The sequence below is a fragment of the Podarcis cretensis genome (genome assembly GCF_951804945.1).
Source record: "Podarcis cretensis genome assembly, chromosome: 1".
In the NCBI taxonomy this organism is placed as follows: Eukaryota; Metazoa; Chordata; class Lepidosauria; order Squamata; family Lacertidae; genus Podarcis; species Podarcis cretensis.
In genome coordinates this window covers 80895429-80912241 of record NC_137170.1, presented here as the reverse complement: position 1 = coordinate 80912241, position 16813 = coordinate 80895429, and the positions used below count along the sequence as shown (strand labels likewise).

Below are 16813 nucleotides of genomic sequence, written 5' to 3'. Positions count from 1 at the left end.
AGTCTGACATGACCAGACCTTTGTTTGGAGGAGTACAAGGATGGGGTGCAGGTGGGGATGGTGAGCAGAAGAAGCTCCAAGTTGCAACTTGGCAACCCTAAGGGCACTAGTTTGATCTAACCACAAGGATCTCTTTCAACAGGCTTTCGTTTATTATGAGGCTCTTGGTAATAGGATATAACTTAGATAGTTGGATTTATTATATTTTTAAGGTGTGTTTTTTTCACCTGCCTGGAGCTCTTGAGAGTAGGATGAAGGGAACAGAAGTAAGTCACCAGAGCTTGGTTTATAAAGGCACCCCAGCTTGATCTGCCTCTAAAACCATTAAGTGTTTGGTTTATCCATCAGCGCCCACATCACACTTTCTTTAAATGTTACCTGCAGCAAATTCTGCTCATGTTCAAGATGAATAGTTGGGCCTGGTCTCCGTGTCAACCTCTGCTTCTCTGGCCTTGACTCCTTCCTTGTAATAGGCCCTTCTGTTGTTGTGTGGTTTTCCCCCTTGACATTTTTAATCTGTTTAATTGGGTTCTTAATATAGACCCATGCACTTTAGCTTTGGGAGTCTGCCCAGTTCCTGCTATTGAAGCAGGCACTTCCCAGAACTCTAGATTGATTTGTTCCACTGTCTTCCCCTTTGCCAGTGCAATCCTTAAAAGATGCAAGTAATTACAGGCTGCTGCATTTTGTTGCTTTACTCACCTGTAATATGGCACTCCATGGGTTGTCATTTCATAGCTATTTCTAGAAATTGCTCTTGAACTAAGCCCGACCCTCCTCACCCTGATGTTTTCCTTTGAGTCCTCTTTTTGCTCTGCCATACCGTCAAGACTGAATATATACCTTTCTATAGGGCAGAATATTGTGGTGATGCAATTCTGGGGAATGAGGGGTTTGGGGGCTCCCCTTTATCTAGTCTCCACCACCAGCTAAATATCTGCATCCTCCCTTGCTTCCAAATTGACTTCTTAGAGCACGCAGCTTGCCACTGGGGCTGTCTCTTGATCCAGAACTTCCCCCAGGGCCCAGCCTTACCATTAGGAAGAGTGAAGCAGCTGCCTCAGGCAGCTGTCATGAAAGCGCAGCAAATGTATTCAGTTTCTTGTAATGTCACATTGTGTTCGATATTTTTATTCACCGCGTAGTTTATTTGCACGTTTTTAATGTATGTTTTATTGTTAGTCTCTATGGGCCTTCCCGTTGGAGGGCAAAACAGAGTAAGCATAAATAAATTACTTTTCTTGCAAATGCTAAAAACAAATACCAAGTTTGGGCTGTCTGGTTTCAAGGGGTGTTCTTGTTGCTGCTGCATGAATCATATTTCTCACTTATAACTTTGGAATTTGTGAGGAGAAACATAAATTCAAAATCTCTGTTCAAATGTTACCCATGAAATCCCACTTCCACCACTAAAGCCAGGGAAAAAGCATATTACCTTCAGTATGCACATAAATTGAGATGGGCAGAAACACAACTGATGATACAGTGGGACCTCGGGTTAAGTACTTAATTCGTTCCAGAGGTCCGTTCTTAACCTGAAACTGTTCTTAACCTTAAGCACCACTTTAGCTAATGGGGGCTACTGCTGCCGCCGCGCCGCCAGAGCATGATTTCTGTTCTTATCCTGAAGCAAAGTTCTTAACCCGAGGTAATATTTGGTGGTGGATCAGTTCTTTAGGGCAGTGGGTCCCAAACTTTCCACCTCCCCAGGGACTGCTTGAAAATTGATGAGGGTCTTTATGGACCACTTAATAACATTTCTGTCTGTTGTAGCAATCGAAATGTGCTTTGCTGTTTGGTTTTCATTTTCATTTGATTGCTTCGTTTACTTCTTACACATTGCATTTCCATAGAATTCTAATTTTAAAACAATAAAAGACAATATGAGAAATAAAAGGAGCTCAGAGAAGCTCCCCTGGCTGGGAAGGCGCTGCCTGCAGCCTCCTTATGTCAGCAGACTGCCTGAGCAGATGCTTAACTATTAGTCACTTTAGCTGCCACTCTGCTGTGCATGTCCTGAACCTTGTTTAGTGGTCAACCAATCTGCTGCTTGATAGACTCCAGGTTGCTCCTGGGTCCTAGTGCTCATCCTGTCACTGTTTATGTGTGCAAGGTCTACCAAGTGCTCTGTAGCATCTTGAATTGATCCAAATCTGCTGCCCTTCCCATCCTGTCGCTGAGGCACCTGCCTCACCTTGGCTCATTATTAAGCCGGCCCTGATATTATATATTCGTTTCACCATGTATTTTTGTATATATTAGAAATTAATTGTTTAGAAAATGAAAAATCCAGTGCTTTAAGTCAGCACTGTCTGATTTCGATCAGTGCCCACTGTGCCACATCACTCTGTTTAAAATGGCAGCTTGCAGACTCAGCTGCCTGATGCTGATTGGACTGCGACCACTGGCTACTAGAGCTTCTGCCAGAGCCCAGCCTTACAGGTGAAGGCTTATTAGAGGGTACATCACCAAGATCCCCTCAAACCCAAAGTCCTGAAGGGAAAGCTCCTGCAGGTATTCCTGGGCAAGGCAAGATGTTTGTTCCTGCCCATTGGCTCCCCATACCTGTAGCTGCTTCATAGATGAGTGCAATCACGGATACAGATTTATGTCTCATTCTTAATAAGAAATCTTGCTTAAGCCAACATCTATTACGGCTTTTTTTACAAACAAACAAACCCAGTGATATGTGTGAATTGGTAACAGTGATGTATGCCCCTTGCTGCCCTGATTTTTAATGTATCTTTTCACATGATGTGTTAGCACCAATTTCTCTGGTAATGAATTCGTGACTGCACATTTCTTATCTGTGGAGAGGATCATGTTAAATATTGAGCTATATATGCAGATGTATGACACGGTGTTCTGGATGGAAGAAAGATTAATCTGGTGATGAGTCACTTCCCTCCAGCCATTTTTATATTTACTTTTAAAAACAACAACAAATTTATACTGCCTGTTTTCCCTTTTGGATTTTAGGGTGCTGTAGAATCCACTAATCATAACAAATGCAGTAATAAAACAATAAGTAAAACCCATTACAGTACATTATGCATTCTTGGGTTCACAAAAAGAACCTTTGGCAACTTTTGTGAGGAATTGTTGCTGGTGTTGCTCTGTGCTACCTAGAAAGGACAGCAGATTGACACGTCCTGACATTTCCTGAGGCTGCTGTGTTCCTTTTTCTTTTCTTTTTGTGGAGAAAATGTCAATCTGCTGAGTCCATCCAGTACATACCCTTAATATCTCTACCTGTGGTAGTCCGTGGTATTGTGACAAATTGTGTCCTGTTCATCCACCCTAGGTAAGATGTGTGGTATCCAAGGCCAGCTGGGTTATTTTGGCACTTGAGGCAGAAAGTCCTACAAGTGACTGTCCCACAAGCACCTCTCCCCCTCCCTGGCAGCACAGTTTTGAGGAATAACAAGAATAATAGCCAATGCTTTGTTAACAATTTTCTGCCCTTCCCTGACACTCAAAAGTCACCTCCCTGGGGCAGCTGCTTCCCTCTACCTAAGGGCAGGGCCAGCTGCATGAGGAGAGCGTAATAACCATCACCACCTTTCTTTTGATGTGCTTTTGGACATTTGGGATAAAACCAGTGATATTTCTACCTCTTACTACCTGCAGAAAAGTTTTGAAATTGAACAAGACACGAGCCCTAAAAACATTAAGAGTTGCCCTGCTGAATTAGCCCAGTGGCCCATCTAATTCACCATCCTGTTTTCATAGTGGCCAGCCTAATGCTAATGGGATGCACAAAAGCAGGACATGAGCACAATGGCACTCTCCCTTCTTGGGCCTCCAACGCTTAACATCCCGGCTTTAAAAAATTGTCTAAACTCATTTTAAAGCTATGCAAGGTGGTGGCTATTGCTACATCTTGTGGGGCTTTATATATATATATATATATATATATATATATATATATATATATATATATAAAATTAGTGAAACATCTTTATACCACTTTTTCAAAAACACCAAAGCAGTTTACAAAAAAATCCTCTGAAAGACAAAAGCATTAATAACAAAGTTAAAACATATAATAAACATGTATGGCCTTTTCAGATGCACTGTATAACATTTCTGGCTCCCTAAACCATGGTTTTGTAAGCCAGGAACAGCTGTCTGGTCTGTACACTTCTCCTTTGCATCCTGACCTCCTCCACTGACTTGGATGCTGTGATCCTAGTCTCGTCATGTCTTAAATGGGGCGGACTGTGTTTTAATATTGACTTACCAACTAGGATCCAAAGCCACAGCTTTATCCTGGAGGATGATTATGAGGAGTGGGGGGAAGCATACAGCCCCAGCGCTTTCTCCTGGCTTAATGAACAAGGGTTTATTGAGCAGGAAATGTTGCACCTCAACTGGCCAAAAAAACATGACGAAACAAGAAGTCTTACAACCTTTCCAAAAGGATATCAATGCAAGAAGTTGCATAACCTCTGTGGGACGGAGGATGCAAAGGTTTGGGACTGCTACTGGAAAAGCTCCATCCCAAGCTATTACTGTCCAAACTTGATGTGTGAATGAAGCAGATTGTATGCCATCTAAGTAGACCTCTGCTGGCAACTGGTCTTGTGTGTGTGTATAGATGGTCCTTAAAATACGAGGGCGTGCAAGATCTTAACATGCTTGTGGGTCCTATTGGCATTTTCTCAATTGAATTTCCAGGCTCTGTTGTCCTTGGCTCAGAAACAAACACCGTGCAGCTACCGTAGCTCTTTCATTATGGGAACCTTATTTCTAAAGTTACTCCCTAAATGATGGGGACCCACAGAGTTTGTGCTTCGTCTGGGCCATAACCACATCTCCCTTTCACAAACAGGAGCCCACCCATCTCTTTTTCTGCCTCTCTCAGCCTCTGCCAAAACCACCTACATTCTTTAACCTCCCAACCCTGTGTGTTATCTTTGTCTGCAACTCTTCCCTCTGGCTGGCTGGCTGTTCTGTACAGAGTTCTCTGAATGTGTACTTGGAAGGATAACCAGCGCTTGGATAATCCAGTCCTTTGTGTTCTCTCTGGCTGTAAGTGATAGTTTGGTCTGTGGTGTGTGTTTACTTTTTTCCTTACCCCTAAACTTAGAAGAATGAGCTATATGGAATATGAAAGGACTCCTGATTACTAAAGCTGCCCACACAAGGCAAATTATGTTCAAATTATGGTGTCCTTTTTTCCCCTTCTTTAAAAAAAGAGTGTATGGAAACTGTTATTCTGATGGGTCCAGTGCTTATTTCCTTTGCAAGTTACTTACATTTTATACTTTTACTTAGATTTTATAGCTTTGAATCTCTTATATGCTGGGAGATAAGACAATAGCAGAAAGACTAGAGAACCACAGTGTTTTAAGGACCCTATTGGGCCAAATTACTGCTTCAGCAGATGCCTTTTGCACCAAATTAATCCAGCACAAAAAGGATTTGAAATTTAGGGGCAAGCAAGGTATCCCAGATGAAAGGTTTTCCATTACCCTGGTCTATAAGATGATCCCACATCACACTCTTTTTAGACAGACCAGAGAGTGGGTGCACATGAGAAAATAAAAATTATCTCCAAATGGTTTTATTTTTGCTCCCTCTGCCTACCCAGCTATAATGATGGAAAGAAGACCTTAAGTTTTCATGACTCACTCTTCTATTGTGTAGTAGGAAACAAGGCAAACTCCCTCGGGGACGAGCAAAGGGTCATACCAAAATATCTCCTCCTGTTCTCCCCAGAGTGATGGGTACAGATTCCCAGGCATAAAGGCTGTGGGGTGTGTGTGTGTGTGTCACGAGTGTGGCATGTTCGCTGTCAAAGGCATCTGGTTAGCTTGCAGAGCAGGGAAGAGAAGGGCTGCAGGCTTCGTGCAGTCAAGGCGGTTTCCTGCACTGACAACTTTGCCTTGTCCATTCTCGCCCTCATTCGAAATACTCTTCCCACCCTCATTTTGAGAGGGTATGCTGTATCTTCACTGCAGGCTTCGACTTGTACCCCCTTCCCCACCCTGATGTTATTTGTCTCGGCTTGACGTTTTGCTGCTTCTGAGGCCACGCTTCCATATTTTAATTTTAGGTGTTGGGTGGGTTACAGAGAAGGCTTTTGCTAGCTTTTTGAGAAGAGGCATGGCTCATTCTTGCATATTATTGTCTCTGTGAGAGAGACAATATTGTCTCTGAGAGAGAGAATGATGGCTACTTCCCTTCATGTGCTTTAAGAAACACTGGTTGGCAGATCCAATGTCAGAATTAACCTGTACACGCCGTTCGTGGAAGAGCTCCAGATTAAAGGATGTGGGAGTGCTGGATTGAACTGTGCAGTGAGCCTCCACATGGCTCCCCTGGTAGCATTCACACATTCCTTTCTGCCCACCGCATTCCACCCCTGACTGTTCCTGAGTTTTGGAGAATGAGCCACCATTGTGCTTCTTGTGCTCATTCCAAGCTGCTCAAAAGAAAGTTTGGAGCCCAGGAAATCTGGCACTTACAGGTCCTTTGCTGCCTTTTCTATCCACCACCTTGCCGCCTCTATCTGTTTACTTCCAAAGTAAATGCTCATTGAAATGCTCATTGTGACGTTATGTGTGTTTTGGAGTTGTATAAGCTCACAGGACTTTGTTCAAAAGTTAATTCCACTTCAGTTTTCATGTGGGAAGCTTCTAAGAAAGTGCATCTGTGTGTGTGTGTGTGTGTGTGTGAGAGAGAGAGAGAGAGAGAGAGAGAGAGAGAGAAAGAGAGAGAGAGAGAGAGAGGAGATGCATTTGTTTATTCCAGCCCATTACCTGGAAGTGCACCCCTTTCATTATCTTCATTTGTTGTCCCCAAAACCTCCTGCCAACAGTCATATGTCTTGTCCTTAAGACTCACCCATTGATCGGTTCCTTGGTCATGTGTGCTTTGATATTCTCTAGGTGAAGCTTTCCCAACTGGGTGTCCTCTAGATGTCATCCCTGACAACAACGAATAATGCTGGTTGAGGGGGATGGAGGTCATCAGGTTGTGGGAGGCTGCTGTAGACTATTGTTATTTCTGTATTGGTTTATTCCATTAATCATGTTTCCTTTTCCTTTTTCCAATGAAGCTTTGACAGTGAGATTCATCACTAAGCGATTTATTGGTGATTATGACCCAACTCTAGGTAAGTCTCACTTCTGGCTTATGTCTCTCGTACACATTCAGAGTGGTTGTTATTTATTTATTTATTTATTTATTTATATTATGGAGAGTTGGCTCCAGCACCAAGAGCAATTGCCATTTAGCTCTCAAATACAAACTGTTTGAAGGAAGTGGTGAGGGTGATAGTTTAATGATAGTGCACATGCTTTGCATCCAACAGGTTACAGGTCCAATCTCTAGGTATGGTTGGGAAAGACTTTTGTCTGAGAACCTGAAAATTTGGTACCAGTCGGTGTTAGATAATACTGCGCTAGATGGTCTGGCTCATTATAAGGCAGCAGCGTATATTCTTATGATGGAATTGGGGAGGCTAACTAGTGCTACTACTTTCATACAGCATCAATGGACTCTCTACTTGGTGAAAATAATGTCAACGATTGGACAAGATGCTATGGTGGTGAGCTGAAGGTTTAGTGCAAAGAGTACCTAGCACTTTGTTCATTTCTCCATTGCCATCTTGCTCCATTTACCAAGCAATTACATTCTAGAAAATGCCTTGATATTGGACCAATCAAGCTGAATCTCCGCTGGGCTGAGTGTCTGTTCTTTGAATATAATAATAGAGCAAAGCACCATCTGAAAATCCTTTCATAGTTCCCCAGAAAGCCTACTTTGCCTCCAATTCACTAGTCATTTTGAAAATTTAGGTCATTATGTACATGTTGTCATTTAGCCTAGAGAAGCTGACAGTCTCCCATCTGCAAGGGATCCTACCCCCACCACACCCCAATTGTCAATTTGGGAGAAACTCGTGGAAAATTAGATTAATACCTGTTCAGTCCTACATTTCCTCATTTTTGTTTTCTTTGATGGCGGAGGTATTCTGCACAAAAGCAAGAGCTATCCCTCCTCCAACCTCCAGACTCTTCAGATCAGGTACCTAGATAACATGCATGTGTCCTGAAATTACTGCATTTTCAACAAGGCAAAGAAGCCTGCCTTGGACAGAGCTGGAAGCTGATAATTCTGAAAAGAGATGGAGTGATTTGTGAAGTGTTGGGCTTGAAGAACTAACAGGAACTAGTTTGGGATACTGGAGCCCTCAGTAAGGCTTCCTGCTGTGTTGTTGTAATAGCAACATAAACACCTCCATTTGGAGTTACATATTTAGAGGTTATGCTGTTAGTCCATCTGGCCTTTTGAGGATGGTGTGGGAATAACATCGTGTGGGTTGCAGCTTCCTGAATGGTTACCAAAAAGGTTTGTTGATGTTTTCTTTTTCTTCAGAGTTTTCCGCCCCTCTTGGGCTGGGTTGAAATCCTATGCACACACTTTTTTTTTTAAGGAAATAAGCCCTTATTGAACACAGTGAGGATTACTTGCAAGCAAGCATACATAGGATTGCACAGCATGTCACAGAATTCACTGTGCACAAAATAGAGTAATTTGGCTGCTCTGTGGAAGTCAGAGAGGGCTGTGGGTGGGGAGGGTAAGCAGAGGGAAAGACAGAATCACCTTTATTTTTTTCCTTTTGACAGAGAGGCATAATTGCCTGCCTTTGGGTATATTATTCTCCTCACAATGTGACTAGACAATATATGGCACGTCCCCACCCTTTAATCCACAGTGCATATGGACAGGCTCCTTTATCAACACATAGATCTTGAGCAGGAGAAGAATAGCCCTCGAGGCCAAGATGACTTAATAAGGCTTGTGGGAGCCTGGACATTTCATAGTTAGAGGGCATGTGAGGTTTCAAGATGAGAGAACAAGGTGTTTGGGAAGAAATATGTTGCTGTGCACAGCTGCCATTCAGGGCATCTTTTGTTCACTAGGTGGCCTTTTCTGCCTTCTTTGGGCTGAATTTTGCCAGAACAACTGGTGCGCTTTCATTTTAAGTCACTGGCAAAGTTCCCTTTACCGTCATGGTCCTTCCCCCACCCCACCAAGACTAGTCCCAGAATCTCTTCATTTTGAAGCTTTAGCTCACACTGCAAACAGGAGGCTGGGCTCATAATGAACTTTCAGTGATGATGGACTATATTTCTATCCACAGTCACAGTGTGGCCAGCTGCCATTGCAAACCTCTCTGTCCATTTGCACCCACACACCCAATCTACTTTTCATCTCTCCTTCTGGATCCTCACACTTTTAGTTCCTCTCTCCTTCTACATCCCACCCTTCTCTGAGAGGCCTTGTTGTGTCTGAGGTGAGGCAGGGGGCATTTGGGAAGGGGCTCTTCTGTTTTGGCACCCCACTTGTGGAGCTGTCTCCTTTGGAAGGCTCACCTGATGCCCACCAAAATCCTTTAAAAATAAATATATTATTGGGTTTGAAGAGTTTTGCCGTCTGACTTTACCTGTTTAATAGCAGGCTATGGTGTTTTCTTGAGTTTTATATTTTGATTGTAAACTGCACTGGAAGTTCTCGAATAGAAAGGTGGTATATAAAAATTAATGATGAGGTTAATAAAAAAATAGAGGTGCATAAGATTTCTCAGCAGTGCAAGACATGTAGAGGGATTTTCATGCTGGGCTGTGTACTTGCTTGTGAGCAGAACCAGGAAGGCAGACAAAGGAAGAGAGCAGTCTCCACTCAGCATACTTTTAGCTTTTATTTTTAATTCTGCTTTGCGCATATGCCAAGGGATTTCTCATACATGTTTTATGTTCCACAGAGATGATTTATAGACACACAGCTGTCATCGATGGAGAGATGGTGCATTTTGAAATTCTTGATACAGCAGGACAGGTAAGGTTCTGGTCACTATATCTCAAAACGAGGGGACTGGGAAGGGGCCAGAAAAAAGCCACAAAAATTTCCCAGAGGGCTTGGGCTATAAAATTTGGGGCCATAAAATTTGAGGCTGTTTATCTTGGAGGGAGGAAAGACAAGTAAAGGGGGGACATGATAGAGATGCATATAATTATGGCTGTTGTGGACAAAGTCAGTAGAGGCATTTTGTCTCTCTTTCTGATAATATCAGAACCTGGGGCCATCCAGTAAAGTGGAATGGCGAGAGATTCGGGACAAACAAAAGGAAGCACTTCTTTCCCCAGTGCAGAGATAACTTAAGGAATTCACAGGTACAATATGTTTTGACAGCCACCAACCTAGATGGCTTTAAAGGGGATTAGATAAATTCACAAAGAATGAGACTTAACAATGGCTATTATTCATAAAGGCTATATTCTGCTTCTAGAGGCACCATGCCTCTGAATACCAGTTACTGGGAAACAGTAGCAGGAAAGGGCTCTTACCTTCAAGTCTTACTTTGCTGTTGTCTTTTTAATCAGTATTTTTAGGTTTCTTTTCTGTCCAAAGGCCTTCAGCATTGCTTAGACAAGATAGACAAATCCAAAATCAATAGAATCAAACTATATAAAAAGATAGACGCAAAGCAACAGCAAACATTTCCAATCATTAAAAACCTCAGAGGCATCTGGTTGGTTGCTGTGCTGAACAGGATGCTGTGCTAAGATGAGCCAATGGTCTCAAGCAGAATCATAAACTAATAATAAAGCGGTGGAGGTGGAAGCTGGATGTCCCCTTACCTACTTCCATTCTGTAAATGAAGTGGGCAGTTAAATTGCGTTAAAGGGTAAGTAATCTCACCTGGCTGGGTTTCCCCAGCCCTAAGAAAGAGAGTGCCCTAAGAAATATGTTTCTGAGATGTAAACAGTGTAGTGGCTAAAAGGGTGAGCAATGAGCCTGGAAATCCCCGGACCAAATTTGTGTTAGTTGTGAACTTACTGTCCAGCCAGTGTCTCTTGGCCTTGACCCCTCTACTGGAATTATACTGACTGATCTCACATAGTTGCTGTAACTTTTATTCCGATAAAAAGGAGCCAATGTGCTGGTTACATGGTTAGAGTGTTGGACTATGACCAGGAAGATCTAGATTCAAATCTCTACTTTGGCAAAGTCTCAACATGTTACTGGGAAAAGGACATTATCTATCTCTCTCTCTCTCTCTCTATCTATCTATCTATCTATCTATCATCTATCTATATATCATCTATCTACTATCTATCTATCATCTATCTTTATTTATTTATTTATTTATGCATACATACATACCCTGCCCATCTGGGCAGCTTCCAACACAAATAAAAACGTAATAAAACATCAAACATTAATAGAAACAATCTGATCCAATATTAAAAAATCAGAATAACTTTAAAATAAACAACTTATATCAAATAAAGCAATATTCAATAATCCATTAGACTCTAATAGTAAACAGTAAAATTAAACATCAGCAAATAATAATTAAACAGTTTGCACTTACCAATTACAATTAGGAATTACTAATCTATAATCAATAAAAATAACAACAAATCACAATGCCATTATAAAATGGTAGCATGTCCTCATACAATAAATAAATGCCTACATTATTTCAGTGTAAGCATCAATAATGTCTGTTTCCAAGTAAGTTACTTTTAGACACAACTGTACTGCTCTCCCTTCCTGAGCAACATTGCACAATTGAATTTAAATCTAACTTGTCCCATTTTAAAGACACAGACAGAATATAGCATGGTCTGTTAGGGAAGGATGGGAACATATGTTACAGAGCATATGCTTTGCATGTAGGGGGAGGTGTTGGCAAGCGCAGGGGAACTCTGAGGCTTGCAGAAGCACAACAAACTTTAGGGGAAAACACCCAACAGCCCATGATGGCTGAGGATGCCCATTGGGCGTAGAAAGGTGATTGATTGTTGTTGGGGCCATGGAATGGAGTAGCTGGAGACTTGAACAGAAGTTCTTCACATTACAACCTTTTGTTGCAGGTCCCACTTCTGAGTTTATCATTTCATTTTCTCTGTCTCTATTGGCCAAAGTAGATGAATTGTGGCTGACCAAATCTGGGATCTGGATGACCACCAAACAACTGTCAAGTGGGCTGGGTGGGGAAAGATTCAATCTGCAGAGGAGAACCAGTGACCAGAAAGGGGGTACATAACCACCATTGGTCATTGGGTACAGATGTTGTGAGCTCTTTGCAAAGAAGGTGCCATGCTTATACAGATTTGCGATTGGTCTCTTTGTCCTAGGAGGAGGACTCTCTACAAATTGAAGAGAAGATAAAGTGGGGAGATGGCTTTGCTGTGGTTTACTCTGTCACTGACAGGTGCAGCTTTGACGAAGTCATGAGGCTCTGCTTCCTCATCAACCACATCCATTCCAGCCCAAAGCGGAGCAGCGCGAATGGAGAGCCGCCCGTCGTGATTGTCGGGAACAAGAAGGACCTGCAGTTTGACCGCATGGTGTCCTCTGAGGATGGGGAGAACCTCTCCAAGGCCCTGAAGCATCCTTTCTACGAGATCTCTACCAGGGACAGCTATGAGGAGACGGTGGTGGTTTTCAACACTTTATACAATGAGCTGATGAAGCAAGGTCATTTTTCCCCAGGGTCCTTCAAGAGGCGAGCAGTGTCGAAACTAATGGAAAAGATCCCGAAGATTCACGCCAACTCGACTCTGGCCTCGGGTGGCAGGAGCCTGAGCTTCAATTCCTTCAGGGACTACATCCCGGAATGAACTTCTGCACAGGCCATTGTGAAATGATGGGCAGTTTACACAGGGACCAGCTGGAGTTGGCAAGGGAGAGTGTGCAGAGCTGACAAGTCCAGAGACCTGTGCATTGTTAGGAAAGGTGTTCTTTCCCCCTAACTACCTTTAAAGGCAGGGAGGTCACAGGGTGACCCTAGACCAGCTTTGTGGTACAGCAGTACATAAGACCAACCTGACTTGGTCAGACCAAAGGTCCACCTAGTCCAGTATCCTGCTGTGAACAGGAGCCACACAGATGCTTCTGGGAAGCTCACCAGCAGGATATGAAGGCAATAATCTGCCCCCCTCCCCCCGTTTCCACCTCTGGTAATTGGTATACAGAAGTATACTATCTCTATAGCTGGAAGTTCCATTTAGCCATTATGACCAATGGCCATTGATAGACCTACCCCCTGTGAATTTTAAAGTCTTCTTTGCTGGTTGCCATCGCCACATCTTGTGGCAGCAAATTCCATAGCTAAGGCTAATGCGCCACATTTTCTCCTTGTAGAGATTAGTCTTCTAAATCCTGGGTGGAAGGGCAGCTGTGAATGTTCCTTTGGTGCATGGTCTGATTATTCTTTTTGGGCACCCAAGAAAGCAAGGAAAAGTGAAAGTGGATGCCTTTGCCAAGGCTGGACTCTTGATGCGGAGCTCCGCACCAGCGCAGTCTTGTTGAGTCAGTCTTGTTGGAAGGAGGGGTGGTGGGATCTACAAGTTTTGCAAAAGGCTTTTTAAAAGGCTGATTAAGATGTGTTCTCATCTTCCTGGCTCTTGCTAGTATGTTATTGCTCATTCCTGTCCATCAGCATAATGGTTTATGCATCTGACCTTTTTCCATAATGAACCAAGGCCAGTGGCCCCACCAGTTTTCTATACAGTACAGTCAAGATCAGTAGAAGAACATGTTGGAAGTGGCTGAATAAAGGTTTGGTTAGAAGGGAGTTCTGTTTACATTGAGCAGCAGTGCCATGTGACTTCATGGCAGGAAGCACTGAGGTCAGAGAATAGGGAAGTTCATGGAATTGTGGAGCTTGAGGCTGCAAAACAATGCACACTATCCTAGAAGTTAGGCCCACTGAGGACTGTAGGACTTACTTTTGAGTAAACGTGCATAGGATTGCACTGTTAGTGACCAGAAGCGCATCAAGTGTGCCATAAGACAGCTTCTTCCACCACCAATCTTCCTGTGTAGTTAGTACCATCAGTATTCAGATAACTGACTTTTTATTGGTGTGTAGATGTCATAGCAGGGAGCACTTTCAAGTCTCTCCTCCTTTCTGGCAGGAACATAAGAAGCTGCTTTAGGGCAATGGTTGAACCAGCCAAGTACTATTTGTCTTAACCAGCAGCCAGCTCTCCAGTATCTCAGCTTTGTCCATCGTGTTCATTTCCTGCTCTTTATTTAACTGGAGAAACCAGGGATCGAACCTCGAAGCTTCTGCTTGCAGAGCATATGTTGTGTCATTGAGCTATGGCCCTGACCCAATTAGTTATTTCTTCCTCTTTTAAGGCTGCATCCATTGTCATGCTAATATACTTGTAGGCACTTGCTGTTCTGGAAGGAAAGATGACAGACTTGTTCCACAAAGGCTTCCATTCTACCTTTCAACACTGGAAAATAGCATTCTGTTTGCCTCCTGATTCCTTCACTGACTTCTGTGTAGGCAACTCAGAGGAGCTCTGTGCATTGCAAACACAGATATTTTAGATGCAGCTTGAGGGGTTCTCCATAGATCTGAAAATAATAAACATATCTGCCTGCTCTTCAGCAAAACCCCAGGGCCATCTTTTGATTATTTCTGACAACAAAAGGAACTGCCTTCACCCAACAAGTCTGAGAACATAGCTGCCTCTTGAAACCCATTTGACTCTTAGATCCAAACTAAGCATTTTTAAAGTCAGCTTGTGTGGCTTTATAATTACATTCTGTATTGTAAAATGATATGGTACTCTGCTGTTGACTAATAGCTGTGTATAAGCAGGAAATGGAATAAGAGTATATGAGGTGGGCATGGTGAGAGGAGTACAGCTAAAGGGAGAAATACAATGAAGCCGGAACTAGATGATACTGGAGGTTTCCAAGATCTGGAAGCTGCGAGAAGTTGTGGACTGCAACTCCGATCAGCTCTATAGCCAGAGCTTGAAAGTTGTAGTCCAGAACATCAGAAGGGCACCAATTGGGCTATTCCTGCCCTAGGCCTTTTGCGGTGGTACAAATCTATTCCTGCGTTTTATTTCAAAAGTGGGCATTGCCACCGTGAATTAAAATGGAACAGAACTCTTTCGTTTTTATCCAAGGTTACTAAAATAAACACTTTCTTAGATTTGTGGCATTGTCAGCTCAATAGCTGCCACCTGCGTTAGGAGCTTGACTCTCCCTCTCCCTGCAGTATCTAAATCCTAAATCAACACTGTTCCATGGGGCGCCCTGCAGTGATCTCAAGAGAATGAGTAAGTGTGAAATAAAAATCTCTTCAAAGCCCCAATCACAAATCCAGGCATATGTTCAAAACAAAGGCTTAAAATTCTCTCAGGATGCTTGACTTTTTAAAGGAGCCAGGACTAAAAATTTCCTTTCCCTCTTTTAAGTAGCCTAGCAGAACTATTGTTGGATTGACTGCTAAAGTGGTTTGCTTTCACAGTCAAATGCTATTCTGGTTTGTCTCATGGGTGGGCGGTTATACCTATATCAACTGAAATTTCTAAGAAGCAAATTCTAAATGAGAGTCTAGGTCTGTTTCTACAGGTGAAGGCTGTTAGCTGGAAGATTTTTTATTTGCTAGCCATAGAGAATATTCAAAAAAGATTTTAATTTAAAGGCTGATTGTATGTGTCTTCAGTAAATTATCCTGTTGAAGAGGTCAGGAAAGCTAATCCTCATGAGAGCAGCTTTATATATTTGCATTGTTTTATACAACTGTATTCCAGCCACTGGAAAGTGCATAGCATCCTTTCTGATACCTTCTGTTATTAATGGATTCTGCTGAACCTGTCATGGGAACTGTAAAATGTACTTGCAGTGGTATATAGATTGGATTTTCTAGGAAAGGGGGTGATGATTCACATATATTGTTATAAAAATTAAACTTGTCCAGCTCTTTACAGCCACTTACACCACCTTCATCCAGGTTTCCAACCTCTCACAGCCAGAAAAATCTCACATCCCCACCAGTCACTGAAAATGGCGGCTACTGTAGTTTTCACAAAATACACAGTATTTCTCATGCTGCGACTTGATTGGCAGTACATAGTTACTTGCCTAGCTGCCCTTTGTGACAGAAAGTAAAATTACCCCCCCCCCAAAGCAGTTTATGTGCTTCTTCCATCAAACGGAAACTTTAATTTGCCAAAATTAAATTTCACCCCTTAAAATGACGTGTTGTACTAGAACATAAAAAGCCCTTTTCCTTTTCCACCGAGGAATCCATGTGTGTGCTTCCTGTTCTGTTAAGCAACTTTCCACCAGCAATGGAGGTACTGCAAGGAACTGCTGCTTGTTTTATATACACGCTCATACACATAAGAGAACTGAAACAATCCCGCCTCAATGAGTGCCTCCTTCCCAAAAGTACAAACCTTGTACAATTGTTTGTTCCACAGTTTGGGGTTCCTTGGGCAAGATATTTATGGTACACACACACACACACACCATTGCTGCTTCCTGCTCACTTTCCCATAGGGCTGGAGGCTGGCAAGCAAAGGTTGGCTGGGTGAAAGAGGAGGAACAGTATTCATTGCCACTTTTGGGAGAGGGCAGTTAGTGAGTGGTAATAGCTGCTGCTGTTCCTTGCCTCAATGTCACCTGCCCAACTGGATGGCTGAGTGAGCAAACGGATAGGAGCGAGGTGCAGCCACAGGGGACTTGGGGGAGTGGACCCTTGTAAGACACTGGGACCCTCAGCATCTGCCCACGAATACTGGGCAATGGATGGAAATTTCTCTCAAAATGTAAATGCCATTATTTTTAAATACTTCATAATGTATTTTACATGTATATACTTTTTTTCTTGTAACTTCCATTGCATTTTGTAGACCTGGTGCCAGAAATCTTAATGGTTTGCTGAGGGTGAAGAAAAGCTGCCATCTTCAGCAACTGTTTGTATATGGAGTGGTGATGATTATTCTGTGAATTAAAAAAATAATAATTCTCA

The 16813-nt window shown here is 42.7% G+C and overlaps 1 protein-coding gene across 1 annotated transcript in view; it reads left to right on the top strand.

Annotated features, from left to right (window-relative positions):
* The window catches only part of LOC307224532 (ras-related and estrogen-regulated growth inhibitor-like), a 26124-nt gene extending 9311 nt beyond the window's left edge, over positions 1-16813 (top strand). The window contains exons 2-4 of the mRNA XM_079991453.1: positions 7067-7123; positions 9779-9852; positions 12162-16813. Coding sequence (XP_079847579.1) covers positions 7067-7123; positions 9779-9852; positions 12162-12647 — 617 coding nt within the window. The 3' untranslated portion in view covers positions 12648-16813. The remainder of the gene's footprint in view (positions 1-7066; positions 7124-9778; positions 9853-12161) is intronic.